Source organism: Corvus moneduloides, chromosome 1, assembly GCF_009650955.1.
Source record: "Corvus moneduloides isolate bCorMon1 chromosome 1, bCorMon1.pri, whole genome shotgun sequence".
NCBI classification, from domain to species: Eukaryota; Metazoa; Chordata; class Aves; order Passeriformes; family Corvidae; genus Corvus; species Corvus moneduloides.
Window position 1 is genome coordinate 42,583,906 of NC_045476.1, and position 25,721 is coordinate 42,609,626.

At 41.4% G+C, this 25,721-nt stretch overlaps 1 protein-coding gene, 1 non-coding gene and 1 pseudogene across 8 annotated transcripts in view; 1 reads left to right on the forward strand and 2 right to left on the reverse strand.

Moving 5' to 3' along the window:
- The first annotated feature begins 4,205 nt into the window (after window positions 1–4,205).
- SLC4A7 (solute carrier family 4 member 7) overlaps window positions 4,206–25,721 on the forward strand; it is a 94,008-nt gene continuing 72,492 nt past the window's right edge. For all 7 annotated transcript variants that reach the window (XR_004239942.1, XM_032107675.1, XM_032107694.1 and 4 more), the window contains exon 1: window positions 4,206–4,413. Coding sequence is in view for 6 of the 7 variants with exons in the window: in XM_032107675.1 (XP_031963566.1) it covers window positions 4,366–4,413 (48 nt within the window). In the remaining variant the exon portion in view is untranslated. The remainder of the gene's footprint in view (window positions 4,414–25,721) is intronic.
- Window positions 24,217–24,287, reverse strand: TRNAG-GCC. Its single transcript has one exon. It is a non-coding gene; the product is annotated as a tRNA-Gly (tRNA).
- On the reverse strand, window positions 24,329–24,830 carry LOC116443541 (annotated as a pseudogene).

Genomic DNA, 25,721 nt, shown 5'->3' on the forward strand with positions numbered 1-25,721 from the left:
CCTCACCCTTCTTCCCCTCACACCCTGTTTAACATCTGATACTTACCTTTTTGATCCCCAAGAAATCAGCATCTTTCTCCCCAAGTTTACTCCACTTCTTTGCTTGGAGCCAGTCTTCTCCACCTACCCAGGTGTTTCTCTTGCCTGTCTCCTTCTGTACCTGTGATTGTTTGCACTAATATTTGTGTCTTTTTGCCCTTACTCCTTTTGTTTGGCTTTTGTTCAGCTTTTGTTCCTCCTAATTAAGTGTTCTTTGTTCTACTGGAGTTATAGGAACTGGTTGTTTGCATACTGCTTCCCTCTCCTCATCATGCAATTTCTTGAATTTGTTTGCTTCTGCCAGCATCAGATGCTCTAAAGAGAAAGAGGGGCCAGGCCCCTCATTTTCTTCTCCCCTCAGCTCTTCCTTTCATTTTTGTATTGATGGCTCCTCAGCCTGAAACTCTGTCCTAGTCATGGAAATGATTTCTGCGTAGTCTGGAAGGAAAAGGTTACAAGGACCATGGAATACTGACTCCTAGCATTTTCCTCCTTTGCCATTCTTAGGGGTGCTACTGCTGCTAAAACAACCTCCTCTTGTGATTCCCTGCACCAGGTACTCTGCACCATTAAAGCTGATTATGTTTTTGTTAGTAATATTGTGTCACACTGTAAGAACAGCCAGTATTAATAGATAAAAGCCTTGAGAAAGAATCTACTTTGGTAGAAGTAATGGCTGTTCCAGTTATCCCATCAAACATCATCTTTTCATCCTGTTTGTGAAGTCTGTGGTAACTTCCTGTCAGAAGTCCTACTTGCCAGAGCACCTGATGACTGGAGTGGATCTGATGCTGGTGTCAGGCTGGGTGGAAGGTGCTCTTGTCAGGCTCTAACTTCCTTTCTTTGAGACCTTTAAGTGCCTGGTAGTTGGCAAGAAATTAAACAGCAGGAGAATGAAGTGTAAAGCTGACTCTGATGGCACTGTCCTAATGAAACAGGAGGCAGGCAATTTCCTGATCAGAGATCTGGCTTATCCAACAATTTCTGCCTCTTCCATCTATGTTCAAGAATGTGTTTAGGGAGGGGTGGGGAAGGAAAGGGAGGAAGATGAGTGGAGAAAAAGCACCATCAGGCCACTCTTAATGGACCGGTTACACTATCTCATTAAAGATACTGATGGTCCATCTTTTCAGTGCCCCACAAGCCCTACCCCTCTCCTTTCATATGTAATGTGGTGTGTCAGTGACAGTTGTACTTATATTCATATGAACAAAGCTGACCTACTTCTATTTTGATAATGACTTCTAGGAGGTTTGGTAGTTTTGAATGTTTTGAAGTTCTGGTCAACTTGTGTGTACAGTGGCATCACTTTCTTTTCACTCAGGCAGCATGGCATGGGGAAGCTAGGTTGGCCTTTTCTGCTATAGTTATACATATGGTGACCAGATGGAACGCAGTGACCAAACAAATTTTTTGGAGTTTTTCAGCTCAGCAAATGACTGTGTGTTCACCTGGAGATGTTGTTTTCAGCAGAGTGCTAAAGGAAGTAAGGTGAAGGAATGCTGGGCCCTATTGCCCTACTGAACCTTGATTTGTCCATTGGGCATTCTCTGATTGCAGTGACAAAAGTGCTAGAAGATCTTGACAGAGATCCCTCCTCAGAGATCAAGGGGAAAGGAACGTCCTTTTATGCCAAAACCGAACTGGCATTCATGTCAGTAGGCTCCTTTTTGATGGACCAAACATTTTTCTCACTCTAACCCTTCATCTCCTGTCCCCTGAGAAACCTCACTAAATACTGCAGTTCACTGCACATTACGGGAAGTCCTGTTTTAGATATTACTGTTCTCTGGGCTGAGTCTCCAGAGAATGGAGAAGTTCTGTGCTTGTGAAGATGGGTTGTGTTCATCGCAATATCAATGGAGGACCACTGCAATCTGCCTCCCAAGACATATTTAGCACCAATTATGTGGGACCTGAAGTTACAATCCATCCCTATTATACCCATGCTGTTTTGTACAAGGCCATTTTCAATGGTTTATCTGGGCTGAAACTCTGCCAGTACTGTTCCTGGAAGAGGAAAGGACAGAATAGGTCACAGTTATACTGCAGGTATAAAGGCCCTTTATATCAAGGTTATTATTTTGTGGTGGTTGTGCACAGTGCTTTATTATCTGTTAAAACTCATCTGAGACCTGACCGGGTCATAATCTTTGACTGAAGAACGTGTTAAGACTGGTCCCTGTTCAATCAGATCCACACAGCTTGCCTGATACCATCTTCTCAGTACAATTAGGCAGCTGTAGTTTACACTAATGATGCATTCCTCAAAGTGCAGGTTTTAGTGACTTGGTATAGGCCCATGCCAAATCTTTCATTTGAAAGCTCCCTCCAGGTTGTATGGGTCAGGAGCTCTGGCCAGGATTGCAAGGATTGCGTCTGCCCAGTGCCATCCCACAGTGTGTGCACCTGCTATTCCCTCCAGGGCATTTGCTTCTGTTCAGAGAAATAGGGAACTGATTTCGTTTGCAGACTGTTCTGGCTCTGCCAGCACCTTTCCTGAAAAGCACAGAATGGGTTAGTGGTCACCAATCAGCTCTTCCTGCCAGGCTCAGGCAAAGGTCCGGAGCCATTCACTCTTCTGTGGCCAGCCTCCAAAGCAAGCAGGTCTCTGAGGCTGTGCTAAGCCTCCTGCTGGTAGGCAGTGCCAGAGGCCTGCTTTGCCTCCACAGCCAGGTTTATATTTTTGTCCGCAGGCTCTGCAGAGCCTCCTTTTATAGTGTTCTTAGTTCAGCATGGGATTTGTTGATGCATGCATTCCTTTCATGTGCTGCTTCCAAAACTGCTGATAAGACCAGAAGCTCTTCTTGTCTCCATTTGAGAGGGCTTGTTTGAGACCCAGTCCAATCTTGATCCCCTTGCCTTGATTTGTCTTGACCATGCTGTATCTGCGTCATTCACCCTGCCTTCACTTTTACACTCATCTCCTGTGATCCTGGTCTGATCCTGAAACCTCTGTGCCTCTCACCAAGTGACTCTAGACTTTTTGCTGCTTTCAGAAGTCAAGCTGGGACTGGCCCTGTCGCAGTGAAGTCACTGCTATTTTCTTCCTGACACTTGCCAGCCATTCAGAGTTCACTGTTGGTAACAAATAAATGCTAAGCCCAAAGTATCCCAAAAGCGATCCAGAGAACTGGTTGTATTGCACATGTGTGGCCTCTCTGCCCTGCTGGTGCCCATCAACTCCCTGTGTTTATGTTAGAGCTTCAGTGGCAGCTCAGTCTGGAAGCCGTGGGCAAATAAAGACTTTTCTCCTCAGGCCAGGCAGAGTGTCAGGGTGGAAAAAGGAGCCACAGTATGCAATTCCCCCTAAAGTGTAGTGGGCATAGTTAGAAGGAGAATCCCCAGGGCAATGTGAGCATGTAGTCAAGAACAGGAAGCATGAAGGGATGGTTCACCTGCTGTATGTGGATGCTCACTCCCATCAGCACAAGGTGTTTTACAATTGAATGAGCCTAAGGAGGGTGTAACTTTTACGGAGGCAGGCAAGGAAAAGTTAGCTCTACTAGACACGTGTTAACAGCTGTTTCTTTCTGAAAACTTTCACTGGAGCAAAGCTTTACAGGGGCAGCCAAAAGTACAACCTTGACACTGCTCCCTCCCACTCCCCCAGCCTTTTGAATAAAGGATTGTTGGACTATTTATGCAAGGGCAAATAACATTATTTTTGGAAATGACTGAATTATTTTCGTTACTTTTTTCCAAAAGAAAAAAAAAAAAGAAAAAAAAATCAGCCTGAGGCAGACACCTGGCATAGAAAATTTCAGTTTACGTGGTACAAGCGTGGCAGAAGTTACCAGCAAGTGCGAAGGGTGTCAAAAAAAAAGAAAAAAGAAAAAAAATAAAAGGAAAGAAAGGCAAAGGTAGTCACCGGCAGCGGTGGGAGCTCTCTGCCCTCCCGGGCGCGGGACGCCGCTCCCGCCGGGCGCCGATCCCTTGAGTCCGGCGGCGCTCCCGGCTCGGGCAGCGGCTGAGGCGCGGGGAGCCGAGCCCGCCACGCGGCTCCGCGTGGGACCGCCCGCGCCGCCCCCGCGCCCCGCGCTGCTCCAGCTCCGCCGGCGGCGGGCGGGGCCGCGGCCGCGCTGCGCTGCTCCCATTGGCCCGGCCGGCGGCGCGGGGCGGGGGCAGCGGGCGCGCCGCCGAGGCGGTCCGGGCTCAGCCCCCGGCGCGGCGGAGCAGTCGCGGCCGCCCCGTCCCGAGGGCACCGGCGCCGCCCGCCTTCGCCAAGTAGCGCAGCCCCCGCGTCCGGTTCCAGCTCGCCGTTCGTCTGCCGCTCCGCGCCCTTCTGTGTCGCTCTGTCTCCCGGGCGATCTCGGCGGGGCCGCGATGGAAGAGGAGCGGGCGGGCGAGCAGATGAGACCGTTGCTCACCACGGTAACGGGGGCTGCGGTGCGGTGGGGGGCGCACAAAGGGGCCGCCGCGGGACAGCGCTGCCCCGCGTCCTGCCCGGGGCCGTCCCGCTGCCCTCCTGCCGGGGAACGAGGGGCACAGCGGGGCCCCTCCTGTGGCTGCCCAGACCTCGGCGGCGGGTCCCGCTGGGCCGGGGGTCCCGGCCCCTCTCGCCCGGTGTGCCCGCGTGCCGGCCGCGTGCGCGCGGCCGTGTCCCCCCCCCCGCCATCCCCGGGGGGCGGCGGCGGGGCCGGAGCCTTTTGTTCGGCCGCGGGCTCCGTGTGCTCGGCGGCCGCGGCTGCCCCGTGCACCCCCCCCGTTCCTTTGTGAGAGCCCCGCAGGGCTTGTGCCGGCGGCGGTGGGCGGCGCGGCCGCCCCTGGCCTCGCCTTTCTCCCTGCCCCGCCGGCTGACGAGTTCCTGGGCGAGGGAGAAGTGCGTACACATGGCAAGTGGCGAGCTTCCCCTTGTCCTCGTGTTGCGCGGCGGCGGGGTCGGGTCGGGTGGTGGGCACGGTTCCCCGGCGCTTTTCCAGTCCTGGGGAGTGGGAGTGTTGGTGGGGGGGAGATGGGTAAAACTGCGGAGCTTGGGTTCATTTCCTTCTCGGGCCGGGTGGCTCAGTGGAGCAGGCATGTGTTGCCTTCCTGTGCTGCTGAAAAATACATGTGGTTCCACGCTTGTAATTTCCCCTCCCTTCAGATGACTCAAGGTCTGGATTTTGTTAATGAGCCTCTGAGCTCTTACTCTGATGTTCTCCTTCAGGGCCTTTTCCAAAAAGGTGTCGCACAGGGATTTGTCTTCAGTGCCTAAAGAGGAGGGATGTGTAGCTTGTAGCACAAAGAATGTGTGACGGACAGAGAAATAGCACTGAAAACACATGAGTTTTCATCATCTTTCCGTTACTCTTCAAGGAGAGACTTGAGTCACATTTGATAAAATTGGCAGTCTAATGAAGTGCTCGCTTCCTGTGACATCAGTATGTTCAGTGTGTTTTTCCTTTGTTATAACAGTAGCATTGATAACTTAGTGGTTCAAAGGGCCATGAATTTTGCAAATGTTACAGTTTTTGTTGACTTCAGAAAACGATTGTGCTCACCTCTAAAGGCTTTGCAGGTGTGCTCTAGACCATTTCTCCACCTTGTCGCTGCCATAAAAAAAGGTGTATTCCCAATTCATATTAACTTGTTCAAGGTAGATTCTGTGTAAGAGCAGACTGCTTGATAGATTTAATTCATGTTAAAACTACCTTACCCCTCTCTGTATGAGTTATATCTTCTTAGCTGGCAGGAGAATACTCCCATATAGTAAAGAAATGCTAGGCTGTGTGGAGGGAGTTGCAAAAACTTTGGGCTTCAAGTGTGGGATTGAAGTGGAAGATGGTAACGGTTACCCTCAGGTGAATCCAAATGAGAAGAGTACTTCAGATGTCATGACAGTCAGTGTGCCCTGAGCACATTTGTCAGGTCTGGCAGCAGTCATTTAGGTTCTGTTGTAACACAAATTAATTTGAGTTTTTTGGGACAAACTCCTGCTGTATTATTTCATGGTCATTTTTGACACAGGTGTTTTGAACAGAGGTGCTCAGTGGAGTGGTCCAGGTTGGTTTCCTTGCAGCAGCAATACCTGGCCTTGGTGCCAAAGTGTATTTGGGAGGTAATTCCAGGTGAGTTGAAATGGATAGAAAAGTGAGAGGGCAGAAGAGCTGGTAGGAGCTAGAAAAAAGGAATTTCTGGGGAAAACACATGAAGTAGTAAATGGCTTACAGAAAAGACCGAACATGCTGAACTTTCGGCAATTACATAGTATAGCAGTATTGGAGTTGTTGTGGGTTTCATATGCAAGAGGTGTAATTTTATGTACAAGAGAGCTACTTAATCCAAAGTATGAGTATTTTTGACAATAGATCTTGACTTAATTTTTCTAATCCTGTGTTTCTTGATAGTATAGGCTACCTTTCTGTTAGCAAAGCTTGCTGAAACTGTTTACATGTGGGTGACTTTTTCAGAAATAAACATCTCAATAAGATGAAAGGACTTTGTAAAAAAGTGCAGATTAAGTCTGAGAACTTCGTTGCTGTGGCTTAAAAACACAGAAGTGTAATCAAACAAAGGAGTCCCTAAAAATTCCTTTTCTTCCTTCCTCCAGTGTTGTTTCTGTGTTCATAGAGTATTGGATATGTAATGGGTTAAGATCTGGTGCCTCTTATGAAGAAGCACTTCTGTCAGTCATATGCTGCCCCCTCCCCCCTCCCATTTAGTTAATCAAAAATACAAAAAAATCCTTTAACCTTGCTTGTTTTGTATTTTAGGTGCAGTCTTACAGAAGAGAATGAGTAAGTGTTAAGGACTTTGGTGTTTTGAGGAACCTGATTGGTAGCAATATGTACATGAAAGTTGGAAGGGTGAGGTGAAACAAATGCCTGATAGTTATTACAGTCAGAGAGCAACTGATGATCAGAGCATCTGGGATGACTAGAGAATACAACAGCAAAAAGATATGTAACTGCATAAATCCATAGTTCTTTCATACCTTACATACTGTTAGCTTTTCTGGCCCTCACCTTAGAAAAGATGCATTATTATTGGGAAAGGTTAACTGAAGAACAAGAAGATATGAATTAGTTCAAAGATGATAAAGAATTCAACAGTATAGGACTTGTCAGCCTAGTAGAGATGATGGAACAGTGATATGGTAAGGCTGTATAACACTCCTGTGGAGCAAGTAGGTGAACATGGAAGAGGAGGCACTCTGTCAAATCAGACTTAGATGCTAAGTTCAAAACAAACAAAAGAAATTCAGTGTAGGGATTCACAGGTATATCTGCTATACAATATATACAGTATGAACTTAAGGGGAGGTTGGACAAGTGTTGGAAGACAGATACATTGAGGTTAGTAAATGGATGAGCAGCAGCCTCAGGAAATCTGATTTGAAAACAGCTGGAGGTTGTGAGTGTAGGGAGGAGGAGGAGTTGTATGCTTGTCTTGTTTTTCCTCTTCCCTCAACAGCTACTTACAGTAATTCTTGTTGCATTTTATAAAATAGGGGTGGGACGTGGTAGTTTGTTTTCTATACAGTGGTGAGTTTGACAGTTACACTTATGGTATTAAAAACGCTTGATACTGCATATGAATGATCTTCGTTCTAGCTTCTAGGTTTTGTCATTATGGTGTTCATTACCACATAGTTTGGTGGGCTTCTTTGCAGCAGCTGTAAGTAGCATTTAAAGGAATGTGTATTGCAGTTGTGTCTCTAGATGTTTTGCAGGTAATATTTTCAAAATACTTTGTTATCTTAAAGTAGATGGAAGCTTTATTTGTTAGTATTTGATACTACTTCATGTATATCAAAACATTCACAAGGTTGTAGACCATGCAGTATACTTAAGTAATGGATTTGTTTGTGTCTTCTTTCAATGAAACACATCTACTTTTATCATTAATTCTACTGTAGATGATGATAGAACTGAAAGTGGCTCTGTTGGAGAAGGGCATATTTCTAGGGATCTCCTCCTGGCTTTCCTAATCAAACCAGTAAAGTACTGCGGTCTGCCTTATAGTGTCACAGTGCTTTTTCTGAAGTGGCTACATGGTTGGCTACAGCTTTTTAGTTTTTTTTTAACAGCTGTGCATGCACATGATCAGGTGGGTTACAGTCACTGTCCTCTTCTGTCATCTTATTTAACATGGGGCTTCTGTGATGTTAAGTCAAACGACAAGTCTCTGAAGAATATTATGCTGTGCATATAAATTCTTTTTCCTACTAACATAGTAAGCTTGAACTGGTGTTTTCTCTTTATGGCTGGACAAGGGTAACTGAGGGTATGTTTGTACTGCATAATTGAGGACTGTGCAGGAAACTCTCCTCCCCCACAAGTTTGTGGCATCTGGCTGAACAAATGCTCTGCACAAGTTAAAGCAATACAGTTACAGCTGTGTGGCAGTGCCCTAGCTAAATAGCCCTGATCAGATAGAATTGTACTGGCTTGCCAGCCTTGCAGACTTGAAGCTGTGACTTTGTAGAGACAAGCTGCTTTTCTGTGTTGTGCTGTTTGGGTACGGTGCGTACCTTGTACAGCTTGCACTGTGTTGTGGGCCTGTGTAAGCTGTTAAGTGTATATCTGGCAGTCTTTCTGAGTTCTTGAAAAGTTACCATGGCTGTCAAAATATTGTTGTGTTATTTGAGAACTTTCATTACTTCATTATAGTAGTTCTGTTTTCTGTCCAGAAGAAGCTCGAGGTGTACCAAATTGAGTAGTTGTTGGTTTACATCCATGTCATTGATCCGCTTCTGCAGGTGACCTTTGACATGTGACCAAATTTGTTGTGTGATTTTGAATATTGATGCCCTTTATGCAAGGATATCTGTTGCACAGGAACTTTAGTGGCCCTGAAGCAGCAGTAGTGCTTAGTAAATAGAACTGCTCTATAACTAGTGGTAGATAAAAGACCAGAGTATGACTTTGAGTGTACTCGAACTTAGCTGGAGAAGGTCTCCAAATAATGTTGTCATGCTTTTGGTGTAGTGCATTCTGGAATGATAAAGTCTGATGTGTCCCTAAACTTTTCACTTAAATGAAGATAGATGTCCAGGTAATGTTTTGAAATAGTGATGTGAATAGTGAAATTCAAATGAGTGTTTTGTAAATAAAGACACAGAGATGAGCACCAAATATTACTTAACCGTGTAGATCAGAAAAAGTTTGAATGGTAAAATGAGAATTTTGATGCTTTGACAGATGATCTTACAGTATTCTTAAATATTTGCGTTTCTAAATTTACATTTGCAAAATTACCAGATGAAAATATTACTTTATTTTTAAAAAGACCAACGTGTGTTTAAAATGTCCCAAATCTACCTTGCCAGCATACCACAACAGTTATTAGAAGGGATTTCCTGTCTAAGAGTCTTATGTTTGTTTGTGTGTGGCATCCTCAGAGTTCCTTGTTTCACTGGGAATTAAATTCTCTGCACTAGTGTCATAACTTAGAAAATGTACATTTTAACCAGTAGATGGAGCCATTTTAGTTATGTATCAGTGTGCCTATTTGCCTCAGTTTGGAAAACTTTGTTTCTTACAGTGTTTTCAGTCATTTTGTCTTTAGAGGATGGCTTACAGTTTTTTTTATGCTTTCTTTACTTACAGAGAAGACTAAGTGTTTTATTCTTCCAATAACAGTGCCAGGACTGTAGAGCAGGAAGGCTATTCCATTTTCATAAATGTGGAAAAAAAGTGAATGCTTGTTCTTTATGGGAATTACAGTTGTCTGTGTAAATGGTCCAGTGTCACATGGGTAGAGCTGTATAGCCTTTGTACACCTTGTGTTGACCGAAGTAACATTTCGGAATATTGATCCATAGTGGTATTATCTGACAGTCTGGATGCTCTTGTGAGATTTTGTTTTTCCTCCTCCAGTTCCTTAAACTAAAATAACTCAAAGCAATGTAGTGAAATGGTTGTCCTGTTTGGATATACTGGCATCAGTTGTCTTATTTCAGTACTGCTGGAGTGCTTCATAACCTTGAAATACCCCTGGCTTATTAATTCTAGCAAGTCCCGTTTTAGCAGAAGCATTCCCAGTGCTGTACTCCTTGTATTATCTTGTATCTTCCTTCAGCATCCTCTTTTCTAAAAGTTTTTTTTTTGAGTTTGACTCTGCCCCTGCATTATAACCTTAGTAATGTACCACCTAGACCTTCCCTTTCCCCCACTCTTCTGTCTTCTCCTTTGAAGATGATTTTAGATTAACACAATGCCAACTTGAAGAGGAGGACCTTATTCAGATCTTCATTTGAACTCTCACTTTGTGAAGTATAGGTGAATCATCTTCTTTCCCAGAATCCTACTGTGAGAGATTTTGAGATTTCTTATGGCTCAGGGTTTTTGTTGTTGGTTGTTTGTTTGGTTTTTTTTCTTATTTAAACTAACTGGAAGTTTAAGTTTTCTATGATGTATACAGAATGAATACTGGTATTTTTCATAAGATGATGTTGTGCTGCAAGGTATCTAGTCTTACTTCCTTGGCACTAGTGCTAAGATAGTATCCTGAAATACCCAGAGTATTTTTAAACTTAAAAACAGACTTGAAGGTTTTTTTTAAACTTAAGTAGATGGTTCTGGATTGGGCACCTGTTGTCAAACTGTTGCCCCAGTTTAACAGAATGGCTGGAGGCTGCCTCCAAACAAACTGGAGCTTCCTGTGAATGAGGCATGTGGGCGGAAGCTATGGAGAGGAAGTGGGAATTACAGAGAAGCATCCCCTCTGTGTTGGAATTGTGCTGTTTGGCCTACTCTGGCCTCTGCTACTGTTGCTTTTACAGTGCAGCTATAGTACTGAGGATCTGGTAGCTGAGGTCTGCTTTCAGGTGGGGTGAACTGCGGACTCATACGAAAACCCAACTGTTTTTTTCAGTTACTATGTTTTTACAATGGGGGCATGTGTGCATTAAGAGTGTGTATGTGCAAACAATGTCTTGAAAAACTGTGCTTCCCTAAAATGTGAAGATTTATTTTTTCCCTTACTCATTTTTGCACTAGGCTGATTCCTTTTCATTTTCCATGACTAATGTCTACTAAATATATGCTGGCTGTGTCTTGACTGGGATCTATTTTGGGATGAAGAAAAAGGCAGCTAAGTTATTGTGAATACCTAGGTTATGGCAGGGGTAATGACACCAGTAATTCCTTGCTAGAAAAAGTTAAGAATTTGCTTCCACAAAAAGTGCTGCCTCTGAACATCATGAGCATACTGATTGTTTCACTACCATATTATAATCAGAAGACTGGAGAATATCTCATCAGTCTGCTTTGCATGTATATCTTTGTTACCAAAGAACAGAAAGAGGTTAAAGCAAACCTGTTCACAGAGGTGTTGTAATAGAATCTCATTTGGTGTCCATTTCTCAACTGTGACTGCTTGTCATTGCTGAAGTTGTGTTGCTGCTTCAAGAGATTCAGGCTACTGTGTTCTGGATCTCAAAAACCATGCTAAGTGGAAGCATGTGTGTTTTCTTTCTTTTAGATAGGGTTATAGTACAGTCAGTAAATCACATTTATTGCTAACTGATCAGATTTCAAGGTTGCATTTAGAAGCCCCAATTCTTCAGATTTTCTCTTACATTTTTAAGTAAAGGCTAGCAGATGCTGGTGTGAATAACACCTTGTTGTACAGAGATTTATTTTCTGTTTATGCTGTATAACTTCACTTTTGGATGAAAAAATTAAAGTGTGTTTTCTCCCCTTTGTAGTGCCCCTCACATCCATTATTACTTTCAACCACAGCAGAGCTCTGGCTTATCTAAACCCAACCCTGCCCAGTTAGATAATGTCTATATATTCCTCCCACTTCTGCTTCCACCTTTCATGTATTCTGTTTTGCATTTGAGCTCAGCGGCAGGTTCCCTTTTCTTTCGCACTGGTGCATTGTCAGGCCTGCTTGAATTCCTGCATGCAGGAATGATTCCTGTTGTGCTTTGAGGATGTTGTCCTTGAAGATCAGCCAGTACTCACAGGCTTTGCCTTCACCCTCTGTTGTGGTCTTCTGTGAGGGTCTGCCAAGCAGATCCCTGGACCAGGTGAAATCTGCTCTCCTGAAGTGCCATGTTGTAACTCTGTACTGGGTTGTGCACAGCATGCTGTAGTATTTGTCTTTTTCCCTCTCTCAGAGCTTTAAACTCCATGATTTTGTGATTGCTGCAGCCAAGGCTGCTCTTGGCTTTCACATCTCCATCTGCTTCTTCCTTGTTTGTGAGCAGCAGGTCCAGCAGAGCATATTCACTAGTTGGGTCGTTGATGACTTGCACCAAGAGGTAATTTTCAACAAATTCAAGAAAATTTCTTGAGTGATTATGTTTGGCTATACCCTACCAGCAGATACTAGTGGTTTTAGGCCCTGGAGTGTCTGCAATCATGAAGCTTCCTTCAGCTTTCAAATGAAGGCTTTTTCTACGGCCCCTTCTTAATCAGGAGGTCTGTGGCAGGCACCTAGTACAAAGTTACCCATGTTGGACTGTTCTCTGATCCTTACCTATAGGGTCTTCAATGCCTTGTCACTCATTCCAAGCAAAGCAGGGTGTGTTGCAGCCATCCCATTGCATAGATAGAAACCTATGTTCCTTGCCCTTTCCAGGCTGTTTTTTCTAAAGAGCCTCTGATCTTCCAATGTAGCACCTCAGCCATGTGAGCTGTCCCACTATCACTGTCTAATTCCCATGAAGTTATAGCTCTGCAGTGGTGCCTGGACTAAGATCCTGTTGTTTCCCATGCTGTATACAAGCACTTGAGATGGGCTCACAGACAGGCCACTTCCACAGGGGAAGTGTGTGAGCCTCCTGACTTGTGTTCCCACGTCTTCACTTTGCAGTGTGACAACCTTTGTCCACCAGGCCTAGTTTAAAGTCATACTCACAGGCTTGTTGTGCCTGGTGACAAAGATACTCTTGCCACACTTTGTCAGGTGGATCCTACTTCCTGGAAAAGGTTTCTGTGATCATAGCATAAAAGCTCTGCTAACAACCATATACTGACTCTCTGGATGCATCTACTCTGCCCTAAGCCTTTTGCTTCTCACTGGAGGGATTGAGGAACACCACATGGGCTTCCTTGCTCACATTGCTCAGTAGTCATTCTTGATTTGCTCAGTAGTTGCATTTTGGAAGGGTCACTGGTGTCCATATGGATAAGCAGGAAAGTCCAGTAGTTTGAAGATTTGATGAGCCTCAGTTATTCTAAAACGTTGTTCAGCAAACAGCAGACCTCCCAGGACCTCCTGCTTATCTTATCTTTCCTATTGTGCCATGTGTTTATCTCCTCCTGCAGCTCTTTCACCTGGCCTGCTCAGCACCTCAAAGATAGCACAGCTCCCATAGGTGGGGGACGCTGCTGCGATTGACAGCAGTGATCCAGGGAGGAGCAGCAAGGGGCTTCCTGCAGGCTGGCATCTGGATGGTGACATCCTCCCTGTGCAGTTCTTGGAACTGGGATCTCTGATGTGCCTGTTCATTTGGCTGTTGTTGGAGACTTCACCTTGTAACGTGTTGTGCAAACTTGAAAGGTGTTCCAGGGCCCTTTGTAGCTTTGGCTGTGACCTGCTGTGACATCTATTTGCTGAGCCCTGGTGCATCGATGTGCTGCACCCAGGTTTATGTTGTGAAACTATTACACTGTACCATCCGGTTCTGTTCACAATATAGATTTAAAACACACGTTCATGTGAATGCTTTGGTCTACCTGCAGCTTGTTTTTGATAGGCATGTCATGTCAATATTACTTTTAACAACTTCAGTACTGTAAACTTGTAATGACAGTTATTTCTTCAAGGCAAATATTCATTAACAATAATCATTAACATTATTAGTTGGCTGGTGCTGTTGCGTTGGTCAATGTTGCATAACTTCTTGGCTTCTCAGCTTGGAAGGACCAAACACAGCAGATTTTCATGTTCATATTTTGCTAGATCATGTGCCTGTAATAATAGATACCTCTTTCCCTTACCTGGAAATATTTAACAGCATTTAATAAATACCTCATTGTGTAGACCAGTGACTGTTCTACCATATTGGAGATGCATCAGTTTTTGAAAAGCCTAAATTTTTTTGCTTTTTTGTTTGTGATATCTGTAAACATAATTAATTACAGGTGGAAACACTGTGGTTTCAGTCTATGTTCTGGGAATACCTTCATGAGGGATTTTAACTGAATAATGCTACTGGTGCTTCCTAGGGCAAGACCAAACCAGAGGATCTTCTTTTCTAGTTGCTCCCCAGAAGGAATGTTTAAAAGAAGGTATGCTGTGGATTCTCTGACTAACCCATGAAATCAAAGGACTGATTGCAAGCTCTATATTTAGCATTCTAAGCAGCAAGGTGGGCTTATTTAGACTACTGCCAGATTTATTGGTTTTTTGTTTCTATTAAAGAAAAAAAAGCTCTTGGAAAGGTTGTATTTAAACTTGCTGCTTTTTTTAGACTACTGGTTTTTGGAGTTTTTTTTTCCTTTGACTTGTGTAGCACTGTTGTGAGGATATACTATTATGTAAGCACATGCATTTCTTTAACATGTCAAACATATTTCCAGACAGACTTTGTGTACAAAAAAGGAAATGAGAAACTTCTTGCTGAATAGCCACAGTTGGTGTTCCTGATAGTGATAAATTCTTCATTTTGTTTGTCAAATGACTACACCCTACCAGCCATGAATTTTAAAACTGTTTATATAAAAACAAACAGATAGCATCTGATGATTGTTATGACTCATTTAAGGAAGTGATAAAACCCAAGAGTAGCAGAGATCCTTTCCTTTTTCAGCTTGGTTTTTTTTTATTAACTTTGCTGCATTTGCGTGCAATTGAGAGATATCGAAGAGGAAATTAATAAAGCAGATACACTTATAATTAATATTTGGTTGAATTGCAGATTGATAATGATTCAGCTTATAAATTAAGTTTACAAAACCAGCTTTAATTTTAGATTGCAAATACAAGCAATTTGATTAAAGCTATTCTAACTGATTTTTGTGGAAATCCTTGAGTTTTTCAAACTGCTGATATATGTCAGTCAGGAAAGGAAGAACAACCTTTTCTTTTGCTTGTTGGCATCAGTGTTGCCATCCATTACCTGCCTTAACTGCTGTTGCTATATGAGATGCTTGCAGTTGCTTTATGTTTTTAGAAACATAACCAGAGGGCTTTTTTCAGCATAATTTGTAGTGTACTTTGCTAGATTGACTTTGACTGCTTTTACTGAAATATGTAAATGTACACGATTCTGTGTGTTGTAAGAATAAATATTCTTTGGCCTTGTTTTTATACACAGATGCTTTAGGTAGAGCTTCAACTGAAGATGATCAGTTTATTGAGAAGTTGAGAGTATTTTTCCTGAAAGTCAACAGAATAAACATTTATTTTTAAACTAAGTAAAATTATAGATTTGAGCCTTTAGAGCAGGGCACACAAAAAAAGGTTGAAAAAATCTGATCACCAGGAAAGAAAATATTAAATAGGGGTAGGATGCTAACTTTTTTTTTTTTAATGGAACAGCTGTCCACCAAATGATTTTGACATAGTAGGAAACCTTATTTGTCAAAGAACATTTTGTTTGATGTGATTAAATGTACTTAAGTTAGTCCATTTATAGACACAAATAAATTCAAATTCTTTATAATGTTTGCATAGTGCAGATGGACTTGGTAGGTAGCCTGTTGGCTCATAGCTTGGGAAGAAGATGGCCATATTCTGTTGAGTGAAGCCAAATAGCGTTAGTCTGAGACTTTGGTTCTTGAGCATGAGTAAATTGCCTTTGCTATGAAGATATAAATAAAGGGCAAAATATAAATAGAGATCTGAGGAAATTTGATATGCTCAAGGTCAAAGAATATACCTACTACTTGTATTCTGTGCTTTGCATTGACAGAACGTTTTGAAAAGCCAGGCAAACAAGAAAGTTCAGTGTGCTTTTCTCACTGGCAATGGGGCCAGCTTACTGTAAGTCATTTGGTATATGTGATTTTAGCTAGTCCTAATACAGAAATAACTTGAAATATGCTGCTTTGTTAAATAAGATAATGAGTTTCTCTCTGTCGCATTCCGTGATTTGTTGTATGACCGGATATTTACTGTATTTGCATTATGGTAGCCCAGGCTATGTGTCTGATGATTATAAACTCCTGGATCCTGGAGGCAATGTAAAGGTGAGTATTTGCATGTGAAAACAGTAGTCTTCAAACCAGGTCTACTTCCTAGTCCGCGTATATCAACTCTATAGCTATGTTTCTTTGGGGGAGGGGTGGAAAAGTAGGTCTCACTTTGAAAACTGTGTTGGGGGTTGATGCATTAACAAATAATTAACTTCAGCTTCTTGAAAAAAGGCATATTTTGTCTTTGGCTGTTCTTGGAAGAAATGTGTTAGTGCTTAATGACCATTGTTTAAATAATAACTTTTCAAACAGCTAAGGCTGTAGTCTTGTAGCTCTAAGAGATTGTTGCAGAATACTCTTGAGAGTTGAAATTGCCACTGGTGCATATTCTGAGTAAAGTCACAAGTGTCCACTTCCAGGTGCTCAGGGAGGATGTAGTGAGAAGACGAATTTGGTGGCAGTGAAAGCACCAGGGACCCAGGAAAATGTTTATCTGTTTTCAGAAATGGCTTCTAGAGAATGGTGGCAGTGTTTCCAAACAGAGGTTTAAATTTGCTTTAGAGGCTGCAGAGGTGGCAAGAGCTGGGGAGAGGCGTGGGCAGTGGCAGTAGAGGTGTCAGTTGCTATGGAAGCTGTTGAGAGCCCAAGGGGGCTGAGGCTGGGAAGCTGAGTACTTGTGGAAGTGACGGAAAGGGAATCTGTATTTGTATGCATGTTTGTTTCTGGAAATGAAATATAAGTGTACAACATGCTTGAATTTCTAGTGAAGAGTAAAAAAATACATACCCCCAAGATGGCATGTTTGCTTCTGTCTTCTGGCTTGCATTACTGCTATAGTCAAGCTCAGAGGATGAATTGTAAGTAAGACTGTAAATAGTTTTATGTATTATGGCCACTTTATGCTATGGAGGACCTGTTTCCTGGTTCAGTTGTCCTATGGTATAAAACAGGCTCTTGGGTGAAGATAGAAAAAAATTTCCTTCCTGTCTTGAGGGTTGCTAAAAAAAGATCCAAGTACCATGAATATATACAATATGCTGTACAATTTAATGAAAGCTGAACAATGGCTCTTTAATAGTGAACAGATTGTTTGTGTGTGTGTTTATCTTTAAGGTGTACTGAATTTAAATGGAAGAAGTTCTGTATTGTTAAAGAAAAGAATGGACATGACCTTAATACGGAGAACTTGTCTCCTGTAGAGCTCTGTATCAAAATACTTTTGTCTTGTACAAATCTAATATGTCACTAACAGATCCTTAATAAGCATTTTTAAGTCTAGTAGTATTCCTGAAGTATAAGATAAAAAAGGGGAGAATAATCTGGGAACTGCTTTCAACGTCTTCTTGCTTACATAGGAATAATTAAGATAAGGTAATGGTCAAGAAACTGGCTTATTGTGAGAGGTGAAATGGGGCAAAGCAGAGCTTGGTGGTGTCCTTATGTAGGTTCTGTGGTCAGGGTCATTCTTAAGAATTCCATGGAAAATTCATGTGTAGCAGCAAGCAAAAGAGACAAGTTTTAGGTGTCTTGATAAGGCTGTAGTTCTTCCTTTCCCCATTTATTGTGGTTTATTATTTGGTATCTGGTGCTTTTCGTTGTTATAGTGAGGTTTGCCTGACTTCTATCCTTAACCTCATCTGTTTATGATTTGTCAGAGGTTGGTCTCTATAATCCTGGAGGCCTTTTCCAACTTAATTGATTCTATATTGACAGATGGCCTCAAAGGAACTGGATTGTCACTGAGTGCCCTGTTCTGTGTGAGCAGTGAGTCTGTATTCCTGTGATATTGAAGGATTCCCATAAGATATTTTCTATTAAAAAAAGTTGCTTTGTGACTGAAAAATTGATGTGCTTACTTCACATACCTGTGAGATTGACAGTGACTTATGCTGCAGCATGGAGAGTTTTCTTGGTGGCTGTAGACCAGTGCTTCTCAGTTAAAGTGAGAAAGGCATTTGCAACTCAGCAGTATTTCTGTTTCATATACTGCTTCAGGTATAACTGAAAGCTGAGTTCCTTTTAAGTAGTATAACATTGCCCTTCCTCATGTTACTGTGCTACTATCTCTCAACTTTGGCATGAGTTGCTAAGCTCCAAGCAAAGTGTGTTCTAGGCAGAGACCCACAGCAGCTTTCCAGTGTACTAATTCTAGGCAGACAGTAATAAAAGCTGAAATGTAAATGTGCCCTGGCTGTGACTGTATTCTTCTATTGGTTCTCTCTGCCATGTGCTATTCATATTACTGAAGAAAGTGCTTCTAAACCCCCTAGGCTCTGAGAAGGCAGCTTTGTTAGAAATACAAGAAATTGAAGAACCTATAAATATAATCCTGTTTTTCCTTTGATGTACATAGTGATCATGCTCTGAAACAGTCAGGAGCAGTGATCTCCTAATTTGACACCACCAGAGGGGACAAAAAGTTTCAAAACAAGTTACATGATTTATGTTCTGTATAATAAGATCAATAATCCTAAATCAATCCAAATCATAGAAAATCCAAACCTGAAAACTGTTGGTTACAAGTGAAGCAACAAGACTCTAAATGAGCCCATGTAAAAGAAGCAGAGCTTTTGGTGCAGTTGATCAATGGGACTCGTTGTAAGTGAGGAAGCTGATCTTTAAGTGAAGTCTACTAATTATGTATGTTAATGTGTTGAACTTACTTGTAGCAGGTATTTTGACAGAAGTATTATTAATGAGAACAATGGTTTATATCAAAGTTATTCAGAGACTAGATGCAATGAAACAGCCAGAATTACTTGGTTTAAACTGGATAATTGGATGTGGTCCTGCCATGGTGTTCTAAAACCCCTCACCTGAGAGCAATCAAGTCTTCATCCTAGAAAGTGCTATAGCATATAGCTACAGCACAACAGAGGAGCTGAGGATTGAGCGATTTGTCTTCCTTGGCAGCTGAGGGCTAAGTGAGGTTTCTGGTTTTAAATACTTACTGGCGACTTTTGTTGTGTGTGTCTCTGGTGGTGTAATAGAGAGTGCCTGTAATTCAAGGCCTGCTCACGATGTGTTTGCAAAGAAGTGGTGCCTGATTGTCAAGAGAGTGTAATGTTGGGTGAGTTATGTTCATGCCTTCTTAGATCATGTATTAGGAATATCTTGTTGTGAATGGCTCCTTCAGTGACTTCCTAAATTTACAATAGTTAGAATTTTCCTCTGTGGTTTCTTCAGTTTCCAATAAAAGCAACTTAAGCAGAGGGATTTTTTTTTGTGTTGTGATTTTATTGGTATATGTTCATAAAATCTTGGTGAAGAGGTTAGTGTTGGAAAAATTGAATTTGAGTCGATGCTTCAGGATTAATACTAAATATTAAGGATGTTCCACTTCAGCAGTGTAAGCACTGATGTCCTCCTTTAGAATCATAGACATCATAGACTCATTTAGGTTGGAAAACACCTTTGAGATCTTCGAATCCAACTGTAAATGTTTGTGCCTTTATTAACATGCATTGACAGTTCTGTTGGTAACATTAGTAAAAAACACTTCAGTCAAGTTAGTTTGCAACACCTGGAAAATACATGAATGCTTAGCTGAAAGAAGATGAGATTTTTTGGGAAAGCTTAGTTATGGAATGTAATACTACTTTAAAGTATCAGTAAGTACACAGAGGTAAGACAATTATTATTTAAATAAAAAGAAAATGGGGAATTTTAGGAAACCTTAGTGAACGCTCTTCCATCACCCTCTGCCTATATTCTCCTTATAAATTGTTAGGCTGTGAATGTGGCTGATGACATGTCTCATCTCTCATCATCTCAAAACTGCATGCCTATTTTTGTCTCCTAATGCTTCTAAAAGGACTTTTAGAAATGTGGGGTTATCTTGCATATTCAAATTAATACCCAGAGTAGAAGTGAAGCCTGCTGACACAGTGGTTCCAAAAGTCTGAATTGTGTAGTTCTCTGTTGTGCAATGTGCCCCGGGTGATACTGTTTAGGAGAGCAGGCATATTTATGAATGTGTGTAAGTTGCTAATAACATTATATCATGTGTTATCAAAAATCCAAAAGTTACATTATGGAATGAGTCAAAAGTAGAAACAAGTGTCAAATACTTAGAACAAACTTTTCTTCAGGCTGCTTTGTTTCATTTCCTAAACAGTAAGGGTAAATAAGCATTGCAGCCTTTTCAGCTCCTTTTTGTTTAACATACTTTTCTTGGTATTTGAGTATGCAGCTTCATAATTTTCTTCAATAAAAAAGGCTGGAAGAACTGCAAGAATGGAGAGAATGATGGATGTTCCCTGTACTGCTGTATAATAGCTTCCTGTCTGAGGCTGTCAGAATGCCATGTTTTTTTCCCAATGTATGACTACATTTCAAATGTTTAAGCCGTATGACCTTATTTGTCTGAAAAAGTCCTCTTCCTTGTATATCCAAATCACTTGTTCATGAATGAAAATTTAGAGTTAATGGCAGGATCAGAGTGTGCAAGAGATTTTTGAAGTGGACTGCTTTCAGGCTCCCTCTAGTGTCCTGGTATGGATGTTGTAATTCTAAAGTGAACTACAGTTTTCCTTTAATGGGAAAGCTTCCTTTTGGCACAGTTGTTCTGTCCCAGTGAGAAAAGGGCATTTTACCCTTTCTTTGAGTTCCTGACAATGCACAGGGACCTCAGACAGCATAAAAAGCTTTTAGTAGACATTTGGCCTGGTTACAAATATTTTAAAATAGCCATTTATTTGTCTCATTGTGCTTGAATGATTTTGTTTTATATGCTTTAAAAAAACCACCAAAACCCCACAAAACAATGCTTCTGCTAGTGTTGATTTTGATAATCTACAATGAAACTGTTTCAAGTTGAAAAAACTGGTCATTTTGGAAACTTCTGTTTTTAAGTCTGTAAAAAGTTGTTACAATCAGATATGAAATTATTGCTTCTATTTAAATGAATTACATCTCAGACAGAAGCTCTGAAATTGGTGTTAAGATAACCAAGAGCTATGATGTTGTGCTGCCCCAAATATGAAAGTGTATTCAAATGTCAATAAAAAGGTACAATTTTCTGCCAAAGTTGAATGTTTTATTGTCATTTAGATACTCTCTCATTTAATTAAGGTTAGATTGCAGTGGAAGCTGGTTTGATTCTGTCTGTTTTGTACAGGGGAGATTTTTACAACATGCTGTTGGTGATACTTTTCCAATCTGGTTTGCAGAGAGTTGATCTTCTTCTGTAGAGTCAGTCCTGTGAAGAAATGTGAGAATAAATCAAATGCTTTGGTGGATAGGTTGATTTCTTTATGTGTGCCCAGACTTAGGTGAAGTAACACTGGAAAAAGAGATGGATATGCTTATAATATGCATATGATCTAGGCAAATGAAGAACTTTATCATTAGAAACATGGGCAGTTGCCTAGAGGACAAGTATGTTCAAATTTTTCCTATTTAAATATTTCTTTACATGTTACTTTTGGGAGTACATGAGAAAGTTTCAATAAAGCTCCTCTTAACTGTTGTTTCTCATATATCTCATTTATTTTTTCAAATTCTCTTCTGTATCAGTTTGAGACAGAACAGTCTTTTGGAGTTATGGAATGATGAAAGCTGTGTTTGATTGCCAAAAGCCATCACGTAAAGACGTTCTTCCCTCCCAGGAAAACCCAGTTGAGCATTTAAAATTGTATTAATGCATATGTAATTAGGATATCTGATTGCAGAAATTTATTTGATATCATAGCACATTCCCAGGGCTGTAAGCTGTGTTGTTCATATTTTTTTATATGCTACAGTAAAAGGAAGTATTGGATTCTGTGTAGATGCCGTCTCTACAAATTTTATATTATTGGAAAGAAATACTTATTCTGGAGACCTGGTTTCTAAATAATGAGAAACATAATGCAATTTTGTTTTTACTTTCTCTTTTTCTCCTTATCTGATATGTGTAGAAAATTCATTTTGTTACTGATACAGTTGACTAGAATAACTCTTGCATTTTCAGCATTTAAAAATTCCCTACTAGCTGTGAAATCCTGAATTAAAAATGTTAAGATAAAGTTCTTATAGACACTGAGTGGAGCATATTTGATTCGTGTTTCTGGAAGGTCTTTGCTTAGATCTCCATATATCTAATAATATATCTGGATGATGTATTTTATGTATTTGTCTTAATGTTTGGTTTACTGTGCATTTGACTTGGTATTTTTTTTATCTGTTAATGGTATCAATTATGTTTGTAAGGACATCTTAAAGCTGTTTCAAGTTCAGGCAGAGAGTGCAGGAAGAGACTTTGTGTCTAGGGCAATGACTTTGATTTATTGATGACGTCTTTAGAGTTCCTAGGGCTGGTCAGAATTGCACCGCAAGGAGCATGGCTTGTGTAAGTTTACTCTGCATGTTCAAATTTGCCTTACAGGAAAACATGGCAGCAGAATTTTTATGGGTAGACTTTATGCAAGGCTAGATAATTGTCTGTCTTCCAGAAGTCAATGTGAAAGCCAAAAGCCTGTCTTAAGTTCTTTGCTGTATGTGCTCCAGTTTCGCTTAAAATTATTATCTCAAATAAATTACCTTTCCTTGAACATGTATTTGTGCTACTGGATGGGAGTGTACAGATAAAGGTGCATGAAAATGTGGTCTATGGCTTTATTAGAAAGACGGATAACTTCTGTTGTTCATTTCAAAATAAGGAAAAATGGCTTTTCAGGAGCAGCCATTTTAGTAGTTCTTGGCTGGTTAGAACTCCCATGCAAACCATGCTAATGCTGTCTGAAGTAGAGAATTCTAAGTGTTAAACAAATGAAGAGCATCTGATCTGCCTGCCATGTGTTAGATGCTGTCAGCTTTTGTTACTAAGTAGCCTCTCAAGTCATAAATTTACAATAGGAGTCCTACAGCATTATTTTTTTCTCTTTGCAAGAGAAATGTGTCTTTCTCAGAAGTACTGTGTTGTAGATTGTCTTTTACATGGTTATCCACAAAAAAACCCCTAATAAAATACTAAAACCAGTATCAGTAGTTGTCCTTGAGACAAAGAATGAAGTGGCTACAAAAGAGTAGGTAGGCTTTCTTTTTTTTGGCTAATTTTAGATCCATCTCGGTTTCCCTTTGCATTTAGTCAACTGAACTTTCCTGTAAAATAAGCACCATGTACAGTGGCATGCATGCATCAGTTGTGTCAGAATCAACACCTTACTTTTAAAGTGACTTCTCCCAAAACCTGCTAGTCAGACATAGTGAAAGCAGTACCCTTAATACATCAGAAAATCAGCTACTTGCTTTTCTAAAACAAAAACTGAAGGAGCTTGTCTGTATAGCTTTACAAGATAGTAGGCAAGGCAAATAAGAAACAGAAGTGGATCCCCTTTTAAATGTCCCTTCAGTGGCCCTTCTGAAGGACCTTGGAATGACTTTTAGAAATTTCAAGTTCTGACAGTTTTTGTCTAGCATGTCTTTATTTCAGACTTTTCAGACTTTTAAGACTGTGTTGTGCTTTAGAACTGCAAGAGGAAAATGGAAGAAATTTTGGCAAGAAAGTATGTGTCTTAAGATATGGCTTCATGGTGAACTGGACAAACTAGTTCCTGATTTCTGAAAGGGAAAATGTCATTCCCACTACATCCTGTCTCCTTTCCCATAAGCCAATTCAACTTCTGAAGCTGTTGAAAAACCGCAACAAAACCTTAAAAACCACCCTACGAGCTGAAACAAGACTTGTCAGTTTTAGTTTTCTGAAATGAATATTAACTGAATTACATGTTTATTCTGTAATCGGAATCACTGAATGAAAAAATGGTCTGGGTTGGAGGGCACAGTCTCCTAGTTCCAGCACCCCTAGTGTGGAAAGGGACACCTTCCACTAGATCAGGTTGCTCAGAGCTCCATCCAACCTGGCCTTAAACACTTTCAGGGATGGGGCAGCCCCAGCTTCTCTGGGCAACCTGTTCCGGTGCCTCACCACCCTCACAGTAAAGAATTTCTTCCTGATATCTAATGTGAGCCTACTTCTCTTTCCATTTGAAGTGCAAGAGGCTTTCTCCCAGCCTTTCCTCCAGGGAAAGGTGCACCATCCCTCTGATTGTCTTGGTGGCTCTCCTCTGGACTCTATCCAGCAGGTCCATGCCCTTCTTGTGCTGGGAACTCCAGAGCTGGATGCAGCACTCTAGGTGGAGTGGAGTTGTGGAATCACCTCCCTAAAAGTACCAACTGCATTGGCTGGGAATCGAACCCGGTCCTCCCGCGTGGCAGGTGAGAATTCTACCACTGAACCACCAGTGCTGATGGTTATTTTATTATTTCTTTTTCCAGCTCATTTTACACATTGTCTTTATTAGAAAAAATTGAATAAAAAGAAAACTTCTAGTCCACGAACACACAGGCACCACCAACTTCTTTGATTTTTCCCCTCTACTCTTCTACTGAAGAACTTTGCTTTCACAGTTGGGGGTTGCTTGGGCAGCTTCCCTTTGCCCAGCACTTTTTAGTAGCCTGAGTGCATAATATCAGTGACTGGGGCCAGTCTAGCCTCATTTTTCATGTAATTGAACTTTTTCTATTCACTTATAAGTGTCCACAGTTTCCAAATTGACAGTAGCACAGAATTTTTGGTTTCTTTTCAAGTGATAGCGTGTCATGCCTACTTTTCTGAAGTAACCAGAGTGATACTTGTCAAAGTTTGTCCTGTGATGCTGCATACCACCAGCATGTCCTCTGGGATGTTTCCTGTGTGTGCCCATGTGGCCATGGCTAATGTGCCCCCTCAGCTTCTGGGTGTCCCTTATTCTGGAAGGCATGCGTCAGTATGCGCCAGGGCAAGGAAAGAGCTTGGTGCTTGTGAGAGTGAGGAAAGCAAAGGGGGTGGAAGTGGGAAAGTGTCAGATCTAATGTAAGGCAAGCATTTTTCATTGTCAAAATATTATGAGAAGAATGGAAGGTGATGTGACTGGTACCTCACCGTTTCTCCAAGCTGAGATGTGAAGCTACAGCAGTGGAAGTGTGGCTCCACTGCAGTCCAAGTTGGACTTCGCTAGAGTTGCCCCTTGGTCCTGCTCTACCTCCTGTGGGCTCAGCAGTCTCTCCTGCCTGCACCTCACTGGTACTGACTGGCATCCGAATTGAAGTGGCAAAAGACCGTCAGTGCAGTTTTATTGCTGGATCAGTTCCCTGATCTGGTATGTTGCTGGTTCACATTATGGCCAGCACTAGCACAAAACAGGAATTGCAGCTTTCTGGTACTGTCTGCCTTATAAATAAAATACATGTGGATTGCTAATACTTATTTATTTTTGGTAGCTGTGAATTTGTTGTGGTAGAGGCTTGCTAGTACACTAGGGGCTGGTTGACAATCAGCATGTGTAACAGTGCTAATAATCTGACTGGCATTCATGATACAAGGATTTCAAGTCCCTTGAAGTTCCTCAGCATAACTTTGGAGATATGACTTGTGGACTTTTTATTTTGTTGGTTTTTGTTTTGTGTTGTTTGGGGTTTTTTGTTTGTTTTTGTCTGGTTTTTTTAAAATTGTTTTATTAAAATAATCTGCAGATGACAGTACCTATATTCTGTATGTTACATCCCTTATACAGCTAAGAATGTATGATGAAATGCTGCCATAGTTCAGATTGCATGAGCAGATCATAAGCAGACTGTACTCCCATTCTGCCTGCCTTCTTATTAAAAAGAAATGTTGTAGGCCAGCAGAGTGCTGATTCT